The sequence below is a fragment of the Corylus avellana genome, chromosome ca4 (genome assembly GCF_901000735.1).
Source record: "Corylus avellana chromosome ca4, CavTom2PMs-1.0".
Lineage (NCBI taxonomy): Eukaryota > Viridiplantae > Streptophyta > Magnoliopsida > Fagales > Betulaceae > Corylus > Corylus avellana.
In genome coordinates, this window is record NC_081544.1 from 8743660 (window position 1) to 8766386 (window position 22727).

The following is a 22727-nucleotide window of genomic DNA, read 5'->3' on the forward strand; positions in this document are numbered from 1 at the left end:
AAATGAGACCCCTGTTTATCGAGGCATTGATCATCCTACTGAACGCCTCCATGACTAGAACAAACAAGAAAGGAGAAAGAGGGTCTCCTTGCCTCACTCCCCTTGAACTACCAAAGAATCCGAAAGAAGATCCGTTGATCAAAACCGAGAATCGCACAGACGAAATGCAATGTTCAATTCAGGAACACCATTTCTCTCCAAAACCGCACATTCTCAGTACGTAAAGTAGAAACTTCCAATTCATATGATCATAGGCCTTTTCCATATCTAATTTGCACACTAAACCAGGTTCCCCTGATCTAATTCGGCTATCCAAGCATTCATTGGCAATGAGAACTGAGTCCAAAATTTGCCTACCTTTAACAAAAGCATTCTGGGGTTTAGAGATGACCCTATCCATCACTTTCTTCATTCCATTAGCTAAGACCTTTGCAACAATCTTATAAGTCCCTCCCACAAGGCTGATCGGACGAAAATCCTTAACATCGGAAGCTCCATGTATCTTCGGAATAAGGGAGATGAACGTAGCGTTAAGGCTTTTTTCAAATTTACCTCGCTCATGAAACTCCGCAAAAACCGCCATGATATCCACCTTAAACACATCCCAGCAATCCTGGAAAAAAGCCATAGAAAAGCCATCCGGTCCTGGCGCTTTGTCCCTGTCCATACCTTTCACCACCTCCCACACTTCCCTTTCCTCGAAAGGAGCTTCCAACCTAGAGGCCTCACCAACATTCAGCATATCAAAATCAAGATCATCCAGTCTCGGTCTCTAGTTGAGGCTCTCTGAAAAAAGAGACTCGTAGAAACTGGTAATGTCATTGCTAATGACCCCTTGATCTGAAGTAATAGAACCACCCACAGTCAGCAACTCAATAGAATTATGTCTTCTATTTGCGTTAGCAATCTGATGGAAAAATTTCGTGCATTTGTCTCCCTCTTTCAACCAACGAATCCTGGATTTTTGCCTCCAACTAATTTCCTCATGTAAGAGAAAAGTCTCCAATTCTCTGGCTAACAACCTCTTCCTCCCAATTTCTTCAGCAGATAACCTTCTCTCTTCCTCCACCCTCTCAAGAGCCTCTATATCATCCAAACGAGCCTTAATACTCCCTCCCACATTGCCAAATTCCTGATCATTCCATCTCTTAATATCCCCCTTGAGTGCTTGCATCTTTTTTGCCAAAATAAAGCTCGGAGTACCATGGAAATGGTAAGACTCCCACCAACATCTAACTTTGTCCACAAAACCTTCCACTTTAAGCCACATATTCTTGAACTTGAAGGGTCTTTTACCTCCCAAAATGCAACTACAATCAAGAATAATAGGTGCATGATTCGAGCACACCCGAAGCAACCTTTTTTGTCGCATACTTGGGTAACGAGCTTCCCATTCCGGAGAGACTAGGAATCGGTCTAGCCGTGACCAGGAATGGTTATTAGACCAAGTAGATACCCCCCCAACTAGCGGGAAATCCATGAGACCCTGCTCCGATATGAAATCTGCAAAATCCCTCATCGCCGACCGAGAATAAGCCCCCCCGGATCTTTCACTAGGAAACAGAGTAGCATTGAAATCCCCATCTATACACCAAGGCAAATCCCACCAACTCATAAGACCCACCAATTCCTCCCATAGTAGACGCCTGACGTTGTCTCTATTAGGGCCATACACCCTAGCAAAAGCCCAAACAAAACCATCATCGACGTTTCTAAAGGAGCAAGCTGCCACAAAACTGCCCAAAGCCACCTCAACCTTCATAACTACTCTTCTATCCCATAACACCAAAATACCACTCGAGGCCCCTCTCGAAGGAACATAGCACCAATCCGCATAAGGGCACCCCCACAAACTCCTCACAAAATTGTTCGTGACAAAGTCCACCTTTGTCTCTTGAAAACACACTATATCCACCTTCCAACTTCTAAGAAGATTTCTAACCCTTAGCCTTTTATCCCTTACATTCAAACCCCTCACATTCCAAGAAAGGATCTTCGGCTTCATTAATTAGACCGATTAGCCCTCCCCTTTTTGCTGTCCCTCAAAGAACTTCCACTGTGCACCTCATAATTAATGGAGGAATTAAGGTTATTGAGCTCTCTCTTACCTTTTCTTCCCGTATGTGTTTCCACGGCCACCCCCTCTTTCAGCGCCTTTCCCACTTCCATACCATTGTCCTCATTATCAGCCATAATGAGCCCAATAGCCTCTGCCAACTTCCCGTCCTCACCATCACAAGAGACACCCACAAATTTGCTGAATTGAGTAACAAACTCCACCGAAATAGGCTCCTGATCCTCAAAAGGAACCAAAGCTAGAGAATCTGGAACTGGCGACTCACCCTGCGAACTGTGATCCTTACCCCCAAAATAAGCTTCTCCCAAAGAACAAAAACTCTCTTCATAAGCACTGACCATAGTCCCCACTCTTGGCATATCCCACTTCTCCAGACCCGGAGGAATCTCCCCCCTGCAAAACAAGCATCTTTTGTCCAGCACTATTACCCTCACCCAAATCCTTTCCTGTCATCTTCTGACTCATGTCCGGCAGCTCCCATCTTTCAAAACCCGGAGGAAGCTCGCCCTACAGATCACACCCTTCCTTACCCGACAGCTTCGCCGGCTGACCCATCCTGATATTCATCAAATGGCCTGAGCCTCCTCCCTCCCTCTTGTCAAACTCCCTTCCAGACTTCCCCCCTACCTTCAAAATTACCGTCTGCCCCACCATTACCGGCTTCTTCAGCTTCGCACGATCACCGGCAGCAGCCCCAGTAGGTTCCGACAGAACAGCACTAGTCAAAATTTCTCTACGATCAACTGCCGGAAGGGTCATCGGCTCCTTACCCAGAATACCCAAGCCTGGGTCACACACCCTCGTCGATGCCGGAGCTTGTGCGACTGTTCCGGTTGCCGGAGAGAGCACAGCAACTCTATCGGCGCCCAGAACTCCTTCCCCTGCAGCAACCTCCTTCGTCGTCCCTTTCTCTGTCAGCATTACCCTCGTCGGCGCCTCTGCCGGCGACCCAGAAAGAGCCGGAAAATCTTAAGTAATGAATATCGAAGATGGTCGATGGCCAGAGTTGGACGACGAAGCACCCACATCCCTCGCCTTACCCACTGCCTTCCTGCTATACCATTTTAGAGTCTTGTTAGGTCCACGTCCTCCCACAGAGACCTGCTCCAAATTGGACTTCTGACCTGCCGTGTTCTTGGATTGGACCAAGGGCTGGATCTTAGGCAGTCCACTAGGCTGATGGGCCACCAGTGGCCTCTCATCTTTAGGCCGACAAGACCCAGACCCACAACTACAAGTACACCTAGCCCCTATACCTTCGAGACAAATCCTGATTTCCTCCTGTAACTTTAACAGGGAAATCTTCAGCTTTTCCTTCTCTTCCGCACACACGCAACCCTGATGGGCCTGACCAAACCTTCCAGCAACATGCTCTTCACAGACTTTCTCCTCGTAACTTGCAGTCTTCTTCTGCAGTACCCCACAGCTAGCTCCACTGATCAATGCATACCTACTCGTCGGACCCTTCGCCGGAGCAGCCACCTGAACCTCATGACCAACATGGCAGTCAGCACTAGAGTTGCTGATCCCTGCTTTTCCTCCTAATAGCCATTTGGGAACTCTCGCAATCGGTTCTGCATAAGACCCAAACGGTTCCTCTACCTGCTTCGATGAGGAAAGCAAGACCTCTGTAAAGCTCCTTCTCTTTTTCCCTATCACTGTCCTTCTCTTTTTCCCTATCACTGTCCTCCTCTCTTCCCCAACGAACGGTTGAACAAAGTCAATAGCAATCCGCAACTCTGACTGAAGCTGGTCCCAACCTTTCCTGTGCCAACCTTCAGGCACCATGACTCTACCTTGCCTCTCTCTACCATCAAACGCTTCTAAAACCAGAAAGCTCCCGTGCCTAATGAAACATTTATGGGCTAACATACGTGGAAAACTACGAATAGTCATCCCAAAATACCTTGAATCCTCAACCGCCATCAACTCGTCAAAGATATTCACTAGCCACACCACTTCTTTCCAATCCAGCCTTATCCAGCGTGACTTGCCTCTGCAACGCTCTTGTAGTTTCAGAACCGTATCTCTATCCTTCACTATCAACATAAACTCCTTAGACTCCAGTGTCTAGGCCCTAGACAACCCCATGACTTTGCTCTATCCTCTAGCTAGGGCTAGGGATCAAGCCTAGCATTGTTATTACATTTTCATTGTGTGCCAAGAGCTTTTTTTAGTATGAGCCGATTAGTTTCAATCTATTAGAGTGATTAAACCATAAGTGGTTCTACATCAACAATAATGTGAAGTCTACAAGTAGGTTGGTAAGGAGATCATGAAGAAGAATTGCCCAATGAGGTGCTAGACTTGCTGCAGCAAGAGGCAAGTAGAGAGGTCCAAACCGTTACAAGGGGTTTTGACTTTGTTATGAATTCTTCCTAGTATTGATTTCCTGCATTTGGCTACCGTTGAGTGATTTTACCTTTCATGTGTTATTCAAAGGGTTTTCACTTTCTCAACAACAATTTGGTGTGTTAATGTGTGATTGCTTTATGATTTCATAAGTGGTTTGATAATTGAATTTTATTCTACTACATACTTTTGTCCTGGGTCTAAATTCGTTTTTTTTTTAATTGATATCAAAGCGATGTACAATCAGTTTAGATTAAACTTTTTGATTGTGATCCCTTACCTTGTCAGTACCTCCCTACTTTGATGGAAACAATTACGCTTATTAGAAGGCTCGCATGAGAGCCTTCCTTAAATCTTTGGACGAGCATGTCTGGACAACGAGAAGTGTTAAGGAGCTAAACAAATGAACCCATAAAAATTTTCAAACTGACAAGGCAAACCGTAAGTAGCAGACAAGGGAGAGAGAATTTCATTTTTTTAATTTAAAAACCTTTGCCACGTTAGTTTGGAAATTTTTCTGGGTTCATTTATTTGGCTCTCTAACACTTCTCCTGGACAACCATTAAGAAAGGTTGGAAACAGCCAAAAATGCCTCTAGAACCCAAAGATGAGCTTAATGAGTATAATTAGAATAACAAACTCCTAATTGATATTTTCAATTTGTTAGATGAGCATATTAGGGTTAAATAATATATGGGGTATTTTGGTCTTTGTACTCAATGTTACATTATATATATATATATATAGTATGAGAGGAGAGGGCTACGTGAAACAACACAGCCTCTTCTTTCTTCTCTTTACATGCAAACCCTAAATCCCTCTAACATGGTATCAAAGTCATAACTATTGACGGCATCTGATTACTCTCCCACTCTGCTTCTTTCTCCCCTCTTTATTAATATATGTATATTTTTTTACCCAAATCCTAGTTTTATTCTACTGAGCGTGGAATTGTGAGACGTGGGCTTCATGCCCGCAAATAGTGATTGGGGATAGATGGTCGCTGGCGTGGTTTGTGGTGTATTTTCGGTCAAGTCTGTGGTTGTTGGTGATGTATATGGCTGCCGGCAGGTTACAGTGATGATCGGCAGAAACTAGGTTGTAGTTGAAGTGTGGTCGTCGACTGCATCTGTGGTGGTTTGCCGGCGTGTTCTGTGGTAGTCGCTTAGGTCTGGCGCCGTGGTTTTTGGTATCACCGGTGAGGTCTATCAAACGCCGGCATGTTTCAGTGTATTTCCGGCGAGCCTCCGATAAGTCTCCGGCACAGGTCCCTGTTTGGTTTAGCTTCTGGTTTTGGTCTTTCTAGTGGGATTTTCGGCGTGGTCTGCCTGTCCCCGATGAGTTTTGATGGTCTCCGGCGAATCTCCAGCGAGTTTCTGGTTTTGGTCTTTCCATTCCTTTTAAGTGGTTGTTACAGTTACTTTTATTTTTTGAAAAATTATAGTTTACCCCCATAAAGTTGACAGCATTTTTCAATTTGAACACCAAAGTTTCAATTTTTGCAATCCACCCCCCAAAGTTTCAAATTTTTGCAATTTGACCAATGGTATCCAAAACTTTCCATATTGCCCCTAATTTTTATTTTTTATAACAAAAAATTAGCGGTGGCTAGCTTTGGCCATCTGGCCATTTTTGCATCCCCAATTTTTTTTTCATAAAAAAAAAAAAAAAAAATCAGGGCAATATGGGAATTTTTGGATAATATTGGTCGAATTGAAAAAAAATTGGAACTTTGTGGGGGTGGATTGCAAAAATTGAAACTTTGATGTTCGAATTGAAAAACGCTGTCAACTTTGGGGGGGTAAACTGTAATTTTTCCTTTATTTTTTTGTATTTCTGTGGTGGAGTTTGGCTTCCTTGTTGTTGAGATTATGGCCTCTAAACTTGAAACTTTCTTCGTTAATGCACCTATGACTCTTGTGAAGCTCAATGGAAAGAATTATATTTATTGGGAAAGGTCTGTTGAAGTTTTTCTCAAAGATAAGGCTTTGTTTATTCACTTAACCTCGGGTATGCCTACAGACTATCCTTCTAGCCTTTGGGAACAAGAAGATAATCAAATTATCTCTCTTATGTTGAATAGTATTGAGTCTCACATTGGATCTTCATGCATCTCACTGTCTTTTATCCTCCACTCGCGACTCTTGCATTATTGATTCTGGCACCAATGAGCATATGACTGGTTCGTCCACTTCTCTCTCTGATTATCATCATGTTGATACACCCCACAGTGTCACCCTAGCTAATGGTTCCCTCTCCACCATAGCCGGCTCTGGCCATACCCATTTGAGTCCAGATATTGAGTTGTTTTCTATTCTACACGTTTCTGGTTTTCCTTTTAATTTGTTATCCATTAATAAAATTACCAAAGCTCTTAATTGTTCTGTCAGTTTTTACCCTTCTTTGTGCATTTTTCAGGATCTCAAGACGAGGAGGATGATTGGTATGGGGCATGAAGTTGGTGGCTTATATTATTTGGATCTTGCACCTTCATTTTCCTCGTGTGCTTTACAGTTGTCAACCTCAGCTCTTCAGTGGCATTGTCGTCTTGGTCATCCTTCCCTTCCTACGTTGAAGCATCAAGTCCCGAGTCTTCAAAATGAGTTGTTCGTGTCTTGCGAAGCTTGTCATCTTAGTAAGCACCGTCATGTTTCTTTTTCGTCAAGAGTTGTTAGTCGTGTTTCACATTCTTTTAAGTTAGTTCATTCTGATGTATGGGGTCCTATGAATATTGCATCCAATAAATTTCATTATTTTGTGACCTTTATGGATGATTTTTTCCGTATGACTTGGCTATTTTTAATGAAAAATCGTTCAGAGTTATTTTTTGTTTTCCGAATTTTTCGTAATATGATTAAGACTCAATTTACTAAAAAAATTCTTATTTTGCGTTCTGATAATGCCAAAGAATACACATCTAGTTCTTTTGCCTCTTATTTGTCTGATAAATGCATTATCTATCAAACATCATGTGCTCACACTCCACAACAAAATGGAGTGGCTGAATGCAATAATCGTCATTTATTGGATGTTGCATGCTGTCTCTTATTTCATATGCATGTCCCCAAACATTTTTGGAGTGAAGCTGTTCTTACTACTTGTTACCTCATTAATCGAATGCCCTCCTCGGTCTTAGATGGTGCTTCTCCTCATTCTCTCTTATACTATTCTTCACCCCCATTTGCCTTACCACTTAGGGTTTTTGAGTGTGTTTGTTATGTTCATAATTTGGGTCCTGGTTATGATAAACTTGATCCTCATTCTACCAAATGTGTCTTTCTTAGTTATTCCACAACTCAGAAAGGATATCGTTGTTATAGTCTTGTTCTTCGCCGCTACTTTACTAGCGCCGATGTCACATTTGTTGAGTCTCTTTCCTATTTTCCTATTGATGCATCTTTCGGAGTGTCTACCCTTAAGCTTGATGTCGCGTATGTTCCGCGGCCTGTTCCATTTCTCTCTAAGTCTGTCGTGTTGCCTTCACCCTCACCTGATCCTCTCCAAGTTTATAGACGTCGGCCACGCCCATCAACTCCTGCATCTCCACCATCAACCTCCCCGTCTTCGGATCCGTTGGCACCTGCATCTGATTCCTTGCCCATTGCCCTACAGAAAGGTACACGTTCTTGCACTACTAAACATCCTATCAGTCAGTTTGTATCCACTAGTTCTTTATCTCTCCTTCCCATTCTTGCTTTATTTTTCATCTTTCTACCGTTTCCACCCCAAAGACAATGCAGGATGCCTTATCTGACTCTGGTTGGAGGCAAGCTATGGAATTGGAAATGAAGGCCTTACATCAAAATGGTACGTGGGAACTTGTTCCATTACCCCCTGCTAAGAAGACTATTGGTTGCAAATGGGTATACACGGTTAAGTTTAATCCTGATGGTTCTGTTGAACGGTTGAAAGCTCGTTTGGTTGTTAAGGGTTATACACAGACATATGGTATTGATTATGATGAGACATTTTCTCCTGTTGCCAAAATCTCTTCCGTTCGTATTCTTATTTCTTTGGCTACTAATCTTAATTGGCCCTTATTTCAGTTGGATGTCAAAAATGCCTTTTTACATGGGGATTTACATGAGGAAGTTTATATAGAGCAACCACTTGGGTTTGTTGCTTAGGGGGAGTATCAGAGTTGTGTCTGTAAGTTAAAAAAGGCTTTGTATGGTCTCAAGCAATCTCCACGGGCATGGTTTGGGAAGTTCTCTGAGGCCGTTATGGAGTTTGGTCTTCAGTGTTGTCAGACAGATCATTCAGTATTTCACTTGCATGCAAATACAGGCTACATTCTTCTTGTGATATATGTGGATGACATTGTGATTACAGGTGATGATTTAGGAGGTATTGCTCGATTGAAACTGTTTTTACAGCAGAAGTTTCATATAAAAGACTTGGGAAAACTAAGAAATTTCTTGGGGATTGAAGTTGCTAGATCCCGAAAGGGTATCAATTTATCTCAAAGAAAATATGCACTTGATTTGTTAAAAGAGACAGGTCTCTTGGGTGCTCGTCCTATTGACACTCCAATGGATCCTAATCAGAAATTAGTAAAGGATGAAGGAGAATTATTTGAAGATCCTAGTAGGTATAGTCGTTTGGTTGGAAAGTTGAATTATCTCACTATTACTAGGCCAAACATTTCATATGCAGTTGGTGTTGTTAGTCAATTCTTGGAGGCTCCTAGAGTTTTACATTGGGAAGCTGTTACTCGTATTATTCGATATTTGAAAAGAGCTCCTGGCCTTGGGATATTGTATAGACCGAATGGACACCTCCGGGTAGAAGGGTTTACTGATACAGATTGGTCAGGTTCCCTCTCAGATAGGCGATCTACTACTGGGTATTTCACATTCTTGGGTGGTAATCTAGTGACTTGGAAAAGTAAGAAACAGACGGTGGTAGCACGGTCGAGTGCTGAGGCAGAATACAGGGCAATGTCTAATACTGCTAGTGAATTGACGTGGTTACAACATTTCCTACATGAGATTGGATTCACCACTCCTACTCCTATCCCGTTATTTTGTGACAATCAAGCTGCTATACATATTGCGTCTAACTCTGTTTTTCATAAAAGAACTAAGCATATTGAAGTTGACTATCACTTTGTTCGAGATAAGATACTTAGCGGAGATATATCTACACCATTTGTGAAGTCTGGAGATCAACTATCTGATATGTTTACAAAGTCCTTGTGTCGAAAAAAGTTAGAGTTTATTTGTTCCAAGCTGGGCTTATATAATATATATGCTCCAGCTTGAGGGGGAATGTTAGATGAGCACATTAGGGTTAAATATTATATGGGGTATTTTGGTCTTTGTACTCAATGTTACATTATATATATATACATATGAAGTATGAGAGGAGAGGGCTATGTGAAACAACACAGCCTCTTCTTTCTTTTCTTTACATGCAAACCCTAAATCCCTCTAACACAATTTTTCATGGATGTGTCTACTAAGGGATTCAAGCGAATTTCTCATAATGAGATTGCCAAAGAAGCTTGGGAAATCCTAGAGGATACCCATGAAGGTACTCGGTTGTAAAGAATTCCAAATTTCAGATGTTGACATCTAAGTTTGAGGAGATTAAAATAAATGATGATGAGCCATTCGACGAGTTTTATGCTCGTTTGAATGATATCCTCAACCCCAAGTTTTAATCATAAGGAGAAGATTCCTGACAACAAGATTTTAGGAAAAACTTGAGGGCACTAATAAGAAGTGCCCTCAAGTTTAATGGGCTAAGGTCCACTTAGGTATATTAACTACTCTTTTTTCGGGTTCTATGCTCTCTGGTTGGTTTTGCTCTCTCTAGCCTGTGTCGGCGCGTGGGGGCGCGTGAGAGCTGGTTTGTGTTAGTGTTAGGCGGTGTCATGGCTGGTGCAAGAAGGTGGTCAATGGAGTCCAAGGAGTTTGAGGTTTTGATCAAAGTTGGGGCAGCTGGGATTAGAATTTTTTAGAGTAATAGAATCAAAAGGTCCATTTTCATGAAAAAGGACGAGCTAGCTTGGATGGTGCGAATAGGAGAGGATTTGGTGGCAGTGAAGAATTCAGAAGTTTTTTGGGATCAATCCAGAGCTGGATATCCTAGGATAATAGCTCATAAATGCTCTAATAGGCATGGATGCTTTCTGACGGTGGAAGAATTTGATGGAAGGAGGTGCGGATTGATCATCATTCCTGAAGGGCGTCGTGGGTTGGGGTGGGATCGTTTCGTCGAGGAAATGCGAGTGGCAAACTCGTCTCTCTGTGAGTCTCATGTGACCAGTGAGCACCGAGTACTCAGGGAAGAAATGAGAGAAAAGGAGACGAAGGAAAGAAGGAGCTATGCGGAGACACTGAGATTGTCATTGAAGTTAACTAAGGAACGATGCAATTCCTTCCAAGAACCATATGTCAGGGTGAATAGGGGGCCGAAAGGTGATTCTAGTTGCATGAAACAGCAATCTCAAGAATATGGCAACAAAGCGGCGTTTCTGCCGAAGACCCATGATTCGGTGAGGGCTCTTGATGTTTCTAGGGTGGTTCCGACAAAGATGTCCTTGCCGGCGAGGTCTGAGAAAGTTCTGGTTGAGTCTGGCAGACGAGGCTTCATGAACGGAGGCCGCGTGGGGGCGTCGATAGGAGCTCCGGTGAGTCATAAGTCAACGCTGGCAGTGCAGAAGGAGTCGACGTCAGATTCTGAGCACTTGAAGGGACGGGAGGGAGAGGTGAACCATGCTGGGCAGACCTACTCTGCAGTAAGTCTAGAGCTCCTCAATGTTAGGGAGACGTTGTGCCGTCTAAAACAGGAGTGTGACGTGGGGCTGATGAAACTAGACAAGGTGATCAAACAGGTGGAGGGAAATGGGCTTGGGCAGGGGGATAAGAAAGTTAGAGGCCACCAGCGAGTTTCTGCCTGGAGAAGGAAGGAAAAGTATGGGCTGGGGAGTAAAGACACAAAGCCCAACAGCTGGATAAAGGTGAATAAAAAAGTAGTTTTTAAGCCCAAAGGGATGCTGGGCTCAGGAGCGGGCTATCTCAATAGCCCAGGGAGAGCTGGACTGAAAGAAGCTTCTCTTTCAGCTGAGGTGGAATCCAGGGAGGAGGTTGAGAAAAACTAGACAGAATCGAGACCTCACATGGAACAATCGAAGACCTCGTCGTCGCTGGCTGAGAAGGCTCTATCTGCGGGAGGGGGGGTTGGATCAGCGGAAAAAAATATACCCACAGAGGTCTTCGGCAACTCTGCGTGGGTGTACGACGGGACTATGGCCAGAGAGAAGCCACGCAACAGGGTCTGTACTATCCCGGCGAGGGAATTTCAGTCTGCCGGTAAGGGTAAGGAGGTGTTGACTTATAGAAGGAGGAGGTTTGGGTCGCAAAAAGGGGACGAGGTCGCGATAGGCTCGTTAGAAGTCTCGGTTGTGGCTTGTTGGCAGGGGAAAGGGATTTTGGGGTCGATGCCGGAATCAACCCAGAGGGTGCCGGAGACGCAATTTTTGTCGGAAAATCCTCAGAGGTCGCCGATTTGTCATGTGGGGCCTGGAGCTGCTGGGGCAGGTACGGATGAGGGATCAGTCCAGTTTCCGGTGGAGATACTCTCTCATTCGAATATAGGAATGGTAGGGGGGGCTGTTTGCAGGAGTTTTGTCAGGGGGAGACAAGCAGTCTGAGTTAGCAGGTTCTTGTTGGAGAGAAAGGAGTGGAATGTATGCCGGCAATGGTGCCTATTGGGCCTGGTTCTGGTTTGGAAGAGGATAGTACCTCAGAGACAGCTGGGCTGGAATACTTGGGGCCAGGGATGATTTCTTCCAGCTGGGTAGTTAATAATTGTCTCAATTTTTGCCCTAAAATTGGCATAACTGATGGAGGGAAGAAAAGGGATTTGGAGTTTTTATTCAACTCTATTGAAGCTTCTAGAATGCAGGGTGATTCTGTTTTGGGAGGCATCTCAGCCTATGTTCCAGCCCCAACAGGAATTAAGGAGCTCAAGGAGTGTGAGAGGGGCACATTGGTGGATCAATGAAGCTTAATATCGTAGCATGGAATGTGAGAGGGTTGAATGCCCTTAAGAAAAGGTTGCGTATTAGGGGTCTTTTGAAAGAATGGAGTGTAGATATTGTGTGTTTAATTGAGACTAAGATGGAGGTTATTTCCCGAGAGGTGGTTCATAGTCTTTGGGGAGGTCAACATGTGGGGTGGAAGTTTAAAGGGTCTAATGGTTTGTCAGGGGGGATTTTATTGATGTGGGATAAGAGGGTAGTGGAGTGTAAGGAGGATTGTGTGGGGCTTTTCTCCTTGGCATGCTCTTTTCAAAATGTGGAGGACAATTGGAAGTGGGCTTTTGGGGGAGTGTATGGTCCGAATGAGGATGGGGAAAGAAGGGCCCTTTGGGAAGAACTGGCGGGTTTGATGAATGTGTGGGAGGTTCCTTGGTGTCTTGGAGGGGATTTTAATATTGTTCGGTTTCCTAGTGAGTGTTCCAATGTTTCTTACTATTCCACTAGCATGATGGATTTTTCGGACTTCATCTCAGAGAACAACTTGGTGGACATGCCCATGATGGGGGGTCAATTTACGTGGTCTAATAATCAAGAAAATGAGAGTTGGTCTAGGATTGACCGATTCTTGATCCTCGGATTGGGAAGATCATTTCCTTGCAATGTCACAAAGAAGACTTCAGCGCTTGATTTCCGATCACTTCCCTTTACTATTGGATTGCGGGGCTCCTTGCGGAGGTAATAAATGCTTTAGATTTGAAAATATGTGGCTTAAAGCTGAAGGTTTTGTTGACAAGGTTAGGTCTTGGTGGGGGTCTTATTCGGTGGAGGGTTTACCTAGTTTTGTGCTAGCTAAGAAGTTGAAATCCCTTAATTGGATTTGAAAAAGTGGAATGAGGAGGTGTTTGGGGACATTGGGAGGAAGAAAAAAGAGTTGTTGGGAGGTATTCAGGAGTTGGATGAGTTGGCAGAGGTAAGGGGCTTAGCCCAAGAGGAGAAGGCCCAAAAGGCGGATATGGTGAAAGATTTGGAGAACACCTTATTGTGTGAAGAAATTCATTGGCGCCAAAAATCGAGAGCTTTGTGGCTCAAGGAGGGGGACCGCAATACTCGTTTCTTTCATAAAATGGCTAACTCTCATCGCAGGTTTAATCGTGTGGAAGTGCTTCGTATTAACGGCGTTTTATCCGATGATCTGGCTGAGGTAAAAGATCACATTGTGAGGTATTATCAAAGCTTATATTCGGAACAAAGCACGTGGCGACCTAGAATGGACAACCAGCCTTTTTTGTCCATTGATGAGGAGGATAAAAGGTGGTTAGAAAGAGATTTTGAGGAAAAGGAAGTTTGGGAGGTGGTTAAAGGTATGGATGGTGATAAGGCTCCGAGGTCCGGATGGCTTCTCCATGGCTTTTTTTCAAGCTTGTTGGGGTGTTATTAAGAATGATGTTATGGCTGTTTTTGCCGAGTTCCATTGTAGACGACAGCTGGAGAAAAGCTTGAATGCAACTTTTATTTCCTTGATCCCAAAAAAGGCGGAAGCGGTGGAGATGAAAGACTTTCGGCCCATTAGCTTGGTGGGAGGGGTGTACAAAATTGTATCTAAGGTTCTTGCCAACAGGATGAGAACTGTGTTGGGTAAGATCATATCCTACTCTCAAAATGCTTTTATTGGGGGTCGTCAAATCCTAGATTCGGTTCTTATTGCAAATGAATGTGTGGATAGTTGTATGAAGTCAGGGGTGCCAGGTGTTCTTTGCAAATTAGATTTGGAGAAGGCCTACGACCATGTTAATTGGGACTTTGTGTTGTATTTGTTGCATAGATGTGGTTTTGGCGAGAGGTGGAGGGCTTGGATAGAGTGGTGTATTACGTCGGTAAGATTTTCCATTCTTGTGAATGGTTCTCCGGAAGGCTTCTTTAATAGCTCGAGGGGAATTCGGCAAGGGGACCCGCTTTCTCCGTTACTTTTTGTGCTTGTTATGGAGGCATTGAGTAAGATGGTGAATGCGACGGTTGACTTAGGCTTTTTGACTGGCTTCTCGGTGGGAAATAGGGTTTTATCGGAGTTGGTGGTCTCTCACTCTTTATTTGCTGATGACACCTTGATTTTTTGTGAAGCTTCGATCGAGCAAATCCGGTATGTGCGGCTCATTCTTTTGTGTTTTGAAGCTGTTTCGGGTTTGAGAGTGAATCTTGGAAAGTCTAAAATTGTGGCTATTGGGGAGGTGGAGAACATTGAGGGTTTAGCAGATATCCTTGGGTGTAGTGTTGCCGATTTGCCTATGAAGTATTTGGGTCTCCCTCTTGGGGCGGCGCATAAGGATACAGCTATGTGGAATGATGTGATCGAAAAGATGGAGCGTCAGATGGCAGGTTGGAAGAGAATGTATCTCTCTAAAGGAGGTCGTTTAACCCTCATTAAGAGTACGCTCTCTAATCTACCGACTTACTTTTTGTCTCTGTTTCCGATCCCTATGAGTGTAGCCAAAAGACTTGAGAAAGTTCAAAGAGATTTCTTATGGGGAGGGATGGGAGACGAGCCTAAGATGCATCTTGTCAATTGGAATCAAGTCTGTCGTCCCCTTCGGTACGGCGGGCTTGGCATTCGAAAGTTGCATCAGTTTAATCAAGCTCTCTTAGGAAAATGGCTTTGGAGATATGCGAATGAGAGTGAGGCTTTGTGGTATAAGGTTATCAAATCTAAGTATGGAGATCAGGATGGTGGGTGGTGCACAAAGAAGGTCTCGGGTTCCCATGGTGTGGGCTTATGGAAACACATTCGTCAAGGTTGGGATTTTTTTGCCAAAGGCATCCGTTTTGAGGTGGGGGTGGGTTCGAAAGTTCGTTTTTGGCATGATATTTGGTGTGAGGATTCCGCTTTGAAGCATGCTTTCCCATCCTTGTTCAACATTGCCAGACATAAAGAAGCTTGGGTGAAGGATAACTTCATGTGGAGGAGTGGGGTGGTCGAGTGGAATGTCATTTTTGTGCGGCCCGTACAGGACTGGGAGATGGATTTGATTTCTGCTTTCTTGGACCGGTTGTACTCTTGCAAGATATCCACAGGTTCTGAGGATCGTATTCGATGGTCATCGTCTAAGAAAGGCAAGTTCGAGGTTAAGTCACTTTTCAAGGCCTTGTCTAATTTAGATCATGAGGTGTTTCCTTGGAAGAGCATTTGGCGTACTAAGGTGCCTATGCGAGTGGCTTTTTTTGGGTGGACCGCGGCCTTAGGCAAGATTTTGACTCACGACACCCTACGGAAGAGAACTTTGTGATAGTGGAGTGGTGTTGTATGTGCAAGAAGAATGGAGAGTCAGTCGATCATCTTCTTCTCCATTGCGAGACAGCGAGCATTCTTTGGCATACTATTTTTGATCGTTTTGGGTTGCATTGGGTCATGCCTTGCAAGGTGAGGGGCTTGTTCGATTGCTGGTGGTCGGGAGGTCGGTCCCGAAGTGCGGTAGTGTGGAAGATGATCCCTCTGTGTCTTATGTGGTGTATTTGGAATGAAAGGAATGCTAGATGCTTTGAGAACTCCACTAGGACCATAGAGGAATTGACCCATTTCTTCTTCTTTACTTTGTATTCCTGGACAGCCGCTTGGCTTGCTCCTATAGGGATCAGTTTCTTTGATTTCCTTTTTCATTTTTCTCCCTCTTAGGCGCTCTCTTTTATACTTCCCGTGTATGTGGGTTGCGCCCCTCTGCGCTTTTTATATCATTATTACTTATCAAAAAAAAAAAACTACTCTTTTCTTTTATATTTTTTTAATGTGAGACTCAACACTAACAAGTGCACTCACAACAATTTCTACCTTAAAATTGTTTGTGAATTTTATATAAACATCGATTAAATAAGCATGAACACTCCCTCTTCTGTGACCTCTATCTTAGGCATCAAAATGAAAGCTCCCATACCACTTGAGCCTAACAGTATTTCTAGGAGCTTTCTTTTTATTTTTTCAAAATTTGAGGAACTAAAGTACTTTTTGCTTCTTTATCTAAATACACTCCAAAATAGTTTTCCTTTAATATTTTCCTATATTATTAAAATATTATTTTTCACTTGTACTTTTTTTATTTTCTTTTTTTTTTCTCTTCTCTCTCTCTCTTATCATCTAATCTTCTGCAAGCTCCCACCTCTCCATCGAAAAACTCAATAAAATCAACCAAACAAACCAATCAACAAGTTCTGCAAGCTCCCACCTCTCATTATTAGCTTTAATGACTTTTTTGTTCTTTTTTTTCTCCTACTCAGGCATTTTCTTGCATACTTCCAATTTACTAAGGTTACGTCCTTCTGCGCTTTTTGATATATACTTCATTACTTATCAAAAAAAAAAAAAATTCCTATCCAAATCCCAAAAAATTCCTATCCAAATCCCAAATGAAGGAGGTGTTTGTTCCTCCCCAGGGTCCTTCATGGCCTAACCATATCTCTCATTTTCTCTTAGGGGACATGTCTAACCCTATGAGACTCTTTGTCAAGATCATTACGACCAATCTGTGTCCCATCCAGAGGCACATTTTTTGTGAGGAATGATGAGCCTCTTCCGCAATTGCAAACAAACTTTGTTGGTGCCAATGACCGAATTATCTAGATAAAGATGGATGTCAAATCGGTATTGCACAAGGATGCCCCAAAGGATGCTGATGAGACCACTTGAGTTTTCCCTTTGTCATTTGGTGACAAAAAGGAGAGTGTGGATAGTGAGATATAGGGGGAGAGTTGCTTGGATATAGAGGGACATGAAATATTTTTGATGATTTGTTATTTTGCTACAGATTAACACATTTTTGTGTAGTTCAAAACTATTTGTTGTTGAGATGTTTATGTAATTTGAAAACAATCTGTTGATGCTACATGGATGTATTTTTTTGGGTTTAATCTTGAAAATTCTTAAACATCTATGTAATGTGAATGGATTCAATGATTCAGATATTACATTATTTAATAATTTATTCATTTTGAAATATGAGTAATTATTTTGAATCTACAAATCTCAATGCTTATGACGTGTTTGTTCATGGTTTCAGAAGACCGGTTCAAACTTCAAATTTTTAACTTAGCTTAGTTTTGTGGTTTAACAGGCTTAGGTTATGTTTTGAGTTTGTAATTTGTTCTATATATTTCGTTCTTTATTTTGTCACCAAATTGCCAAAGGAAGAGTTTGTTAAGTTTTTAATGTTGGCGTATTAAGTGATCAAAACATTAATTGTAAGTTCTTTAGTCTTAGGGTTTTGGTTGCCTTCAAAGTGTTGTGCATTTATGAAGAGCAAAACCAGTTAGCAAATTCATCAGCCATGGCATCCTGGCACTCACATATGAAGGCTACCCAAGAGCCTCATCAGCAACGTCATCAAATGAGCATCTTGATGCGGGCTTCAAAGTGGTACCTAGGAGCCTCATTCGTTAAGGCGTCATTAAGCGGTCCTAACGAGATGATTATTGAAACATAGAGAGGTTTGTTAGCTAAGGCACTAGCAAGTCGTCCTAACGAGATGTGTTCATGTGTACTTTCAAAGAGTATTGTCAGCTAGGTCGTTAGCAAGGCATCCCGACGAGAGCTATTTCAACGGACTTCTAGAGAGGTTCGTCAACTAGGTCGTTAGCAACTTGTCCTAATGAGACATGTTTTAAAGGACGCCAAGCAGTTTCATTAACTGGCTTGTCAGCAAGGTCATCCCAATGTTGTCACTATTAAACAATGAAACCCTAAAGTTTTCTTGACGACTTCATTGGATTTTACCTTGTCCTATATAAGGACTATTAAACATGACTTCCAAGAGAGTTCTTTGTCTTGTGAGCCTTGAATCTTGATTCTTTCTTGGAGTTTTTCTAACCCACAGCAAACACAAATTACAACCCTTCAGCCGCTCGAGTTCCGGCATAAGAGATCAAATAGAAGAATTGTCTAGTGGTTATGAAAGTGCTATTGTGATAGAGGGCAAGTGAGTCACTTGTGTACTACAAAGGTGTGCCAACTATAAAGGTTTTGTAAGTGTGAACTTGTAATCTCTTATTCTTCTATAGTGGATTGATTTCCTAAGTTTGGTTACCCATAAATTATTCAAAAATTGTTTATTGAATGTGTTCGATTTTGATTATTATATGCATGTGGTATATTATTAGATTAATTGTTCACCATATTATTTGTTAGTGATAATAATTTCTATATAATTCTTATTCACTCCCCCTCTAGGTGTTGTTTCGGGTCAAAACGTGTATTTCATAAACAAATCACATTGATAAGAAATCTTGCTATGCTCATTTTGGAATCAAAAGACAATTATATTATTTCACAACTATGTGACCCTATTTAACCATGCAAAGACCACCTCAACTGATATGGAAGTGTCGAAGTGGTTAGAAGTCAAGCTTTGACATCCTCGTTCAAATGGCTCTCAAGTCCATTCCAATTGAACTCAAACTGTGCATCTCATTTCAACGTACCAAATGAAATTTGGCAAAACTAGATGAAAGCTAGGGTGTTTTTCCATGCATTTTTACTTGTTTTTAAGAGTTATTTTGGTCATTTTACCTTACTTACAAACAGTTATTACATTAATTGAGTTCTTTTAGGGATTCGTAATTTTTGTTTTTTGATACTTACTATTTTATTGGTTTTATTAGAATTGGCTATCTTATGATATGTAAGTATTTTATTTTCACTGTTTTTCCTAAGAGTTTTAGGAGTAAGAGATCGCTCAAAACTTATTTACTAGGGAGTCGTACTTAGATAATTGCTAGTTAATTAATTTCGGAAGCGTTACATGGCTTGTGGGAAACCCCAACCCAACGGAGATAGTTGTGTGGCTAAGCCCCCCTCTGCTAGGTTGGGTCATAAGAGATCCCCACCCACGCAACCACCTGCGTGGGTTGAAGGGCAATCATCAAAGTCCCCCCACCCAATCCCTTAGAAAGGAAAAGAACCTTCAAGATGAACTATCATTCCCAATCCTATTCGCCGACTGTGTCGTGGTTGACGTGGTAAAGAACCTAGCCCGAGCCATGGTTGATGTGGCAAAGCCCATAGGGATATATTCAACAACCCATCATCGATTATGGTGAAATTTTTGCTGCTATTGCACGTTTGGAAACCATAAGAATGGTCATTTCTCTTGCAACTCAAAATAAATTAAGGATTTATCAAATGGATTGACAATCCGCTTTCTTGAATGGAATTCTTGAGGAGAAAATTTATGTTGAATCACCTATGGGTTATGTCATCAAGAGGCATGAGGAGAAAGTCTTGAAATTAAAAAATGTGTATTATGGCTTATGGCTTAAAACAAGCACCAAGGGCATGGAATAGTTGAATTGATAAATACTTTTTAAGAGAATCGATTCACCAAATGCCCTCGTGAATATGCTCTCTATGCTAAGGTGCGTGAGAATGAAAATATTTAGATTGTTTGCTTGTATGTAGATGGCTTGATTTTTACAGGCAACAACCAAACATGTTTGAAGATTTCAAGAAAGCAACAACTCAAGAATCCAATATTTCATGGTCAAAGTAAACACATTGACACAAGATATCATTTTCTTAGAGAATGTATTGTCAAGAAGGAGGTACAACTCAAGTTTGTGAAGACTTAGGATCAAGTTGCGGACATTTTCACTAAGCCTCTCAAGGATGATACTTTTAGCAAGCGTTACTTGGACTCACTAGAAATTATGTTTAAAGAGGGTATTGAATACTAAACTTAATTCCAATAATTTCATATTCTTGTAAGTTAAGTGTCTTGAAGAGTTTGTGTCTTTTGGTTTTTCAAGCATGTAGGAGTTACATGAGATTTATGTTGCATGTGGGAGCTACGTGGGAGTTATATGCATGGAGTCACATAGGATTGATTCTAGAGCGGAAAAGCTAATCTCCCTCACAATTTGAGCTAGATTGTTTACTGCTTCGACTCGTAGTTGTGCTTTCCCTTATATCTATGCATATCATCACAGTAGGAAAATCCTACTCCAATTGAATGGCATCATCAGTACTCTATCTAAAGAACAAAAAAAAAAAATCCTTCTACTCTAATTGAATGCCCGCACACTAACTGAAGAGGAATCAAGCTGCATTTGTCACCCATATTGAAGGAAAATATAGAGAGCTAGATTCAGAAAGGGGATGTTCATGCACTGGAATTTGCCTAATTAAATTGCTAACACTTTGCTTTGTGTTGTGTTAAAGTTGAACCCAACTTAGAGTACATAGAATTGTGTGATCTGTTGAAGTAGGGGCGGGAAATCAAGCTAAACATATTTCCTGTTGGCTATAGTATTAAATAGAGCTTAACATTATCTATACATATGAGTTCAAACACCCCGAAAATCACAGATTTTTGGAATGGCTGAAACGTTGAAAATTGGTGAACTAAGACAACTTTGATTTCAACTTGATCAAAATGACTTGCTTACATTGGTATTTATATATAGACTATAAAGAATCTTTCTAGCTCTCTCATTTACATCACATCACTCAAAAAATTGCATTATAAATTCCAAGTCTATAGATTTTATTAGTTAGTATAATAAGATTACCACCGAGTTGATATTAACATGTGGAAAAGGATTATACCTGAAGAAGAAACTAATTACAATGTACTATAATTCCACTTCTAAATCAAATGATATCAACAAGACAAGACAATTTTGTGGCTTCATGATAACAAATTAATTGTCTTCTAAATCAAATAATATAATCCCAAAATACGTATGTTAATTCCTAAATTAATTAGTGCATCATATCATTCATGTGCTTAATTAATTTGCACTTCTATATCAACTGTTTTAAACCAAAAAGTACGTTCCTAAATTAGTGCACCATATCGTTCATTTGGGTATACGCTATATTTTATGAAGACATCCTTAAAGGAATGCTGCCAACATATTTTATTGTTGGAGGACAATAAAAGTACAAAACCACAAAGCTCGTTAGGAATGAAAGGAAACATTGAAACTCCTAATTAAAGCCAAATTTACAATAAGTAAACGCAAGTACTACAAAATAAGTAGCAGCGACATATTAAACCCATCAAGGTGATATTAACTTCTCTTTTTTCTGGAGTAAACTTGAAAATTGTGCTTTGCAGAAAGGAAAAGACTCCGTAGTACTTCTTCTTCTTTTTTTTTCTTTTTTTTTTTCTTCTTTATTTGATGTATCCTGGTACATCTTTTCAGTCACTCTTTAGGTTTGCTCATTCTTCTATTGTTTAATTTGGGTCTTTGTTTTGAGCTTTTGGATTTCTCATATTCCCTCTCTTGCTCTCAAGAAATGATAAAACTATTGGAGAATGCATGAATAAAACGATCTGAAGGCATAGATAGACAGCGACATATACTTTACTATAAGTAGAAAAACTATATGTTTCTCTAAATAGAAAGATGCGAGAGAGAGAGAGAGAGAGAGAGAGAGAGAGAGAGAGAAACCTTGAGCTGGCGTAGTGAAAGAGCTTTCCAGTAGAAGAAAAGACAATGAGAGCAATTTCAGCATCGCAGAGAGTTGAGAGCTCCATAGCCTTCTTAAACAGCCCCCTCCTCCTCTTTGAGAAAGTCACCTGCCTTGCCGTTGTGTTGTCAATCTTTTTGATCTGGATTTTCCTCCTCGTCATTTTTGAGAGAAACTAAAAAATGATCCGACCCTTTACATAAAACCAATCAAAATTATCAGCCCCAACTAGTAATTCTAGGAAGAGAAATCAAAACTTTACTTGTACAAATTAAAAGAGGAATAAATATGCTTCACAAATGTTTTAATCCAAGAATCAGGTCAAACCAGTACCTCAGAGACAGCAAATTCAAACTCCTATACATGAAAAATATAGAAAGTCAAAAGAAAACCAGTTTTTTGCACAAAGAGAAAGAGTATATATATATATAAAGAAGAAAGTTCTTTCAACCTGCACTTGCTCTCTCCAAAAAAAAAAAAAAACAAAAAAAAAAACAAAAAAGAAGGAAAAATATGAATCATAAGCTGAAATTTAACCTACCCTTTAGACAACAATCGACTAATCTTACAGATCTTCCACCAGTCTTCTAGTGATTAGTAAGCATTCTATATATGGAAAATGTGGAGAGAAAGAGAGAGTGGTATGTAGAGAGTAAGAACAAAGGAAAAAAAGAAAGATGGGGAATTTTCCAAATTAGGCCAACAATCTCTAACCAACCAACCCTAGTTTGCAGAAACACTAGCTATGTTTGGGGAGAGGGTGGCCTGGCACTGTAGCTGGAACGGCACTGTTCCAGCTACAGTGCCAATTGACACGTGGCGCTAAAAATTAATTTTTTATTTATTTATTTATTTTTTTT

The 22727-nt window shown here is 41.3% G+C and overlaps 1 protein-coding gene across 4 annotated transcripts in view; it reads right to left on the minus strand.

The window, feature by feature from the left end:
- The window catches only part of LOC132177411 (MADS-box protein JOINTLESS-like), a 34650-nt gene extending 12055 nt beyond the window's left edge, over positions 1-22595 (minus strand). Inside the window, exons 1-3 of one of the 4 annotated variants that reach the window (XM_059589712.1) lie at positions 22409-22593; positions 22201-22224; positions 21849-22060 (exon numbers count right to left, since the gene is read on the minus strand). In XM_059589712.1, the coding sequence (XP_059445695.1) occupies positions 21849-22030 (182 nt within the window). In that variant the 5' untranslated portion in view covers positions 22031-22060; positions 22201-22224; positions 22409-22593. Of the gene's footprint in view, positions 1-21848; positions 22061-22200; positions 22225-22408 lie in introns of all 4 variants that reach the window. The other 3 variants (XM_059589714.1, XM_059589715.1, XM_059589713.1) reach the window with 3 other exon arrangements.
- Positions 22596-22727: the final 132 nt, after the last annotated feature.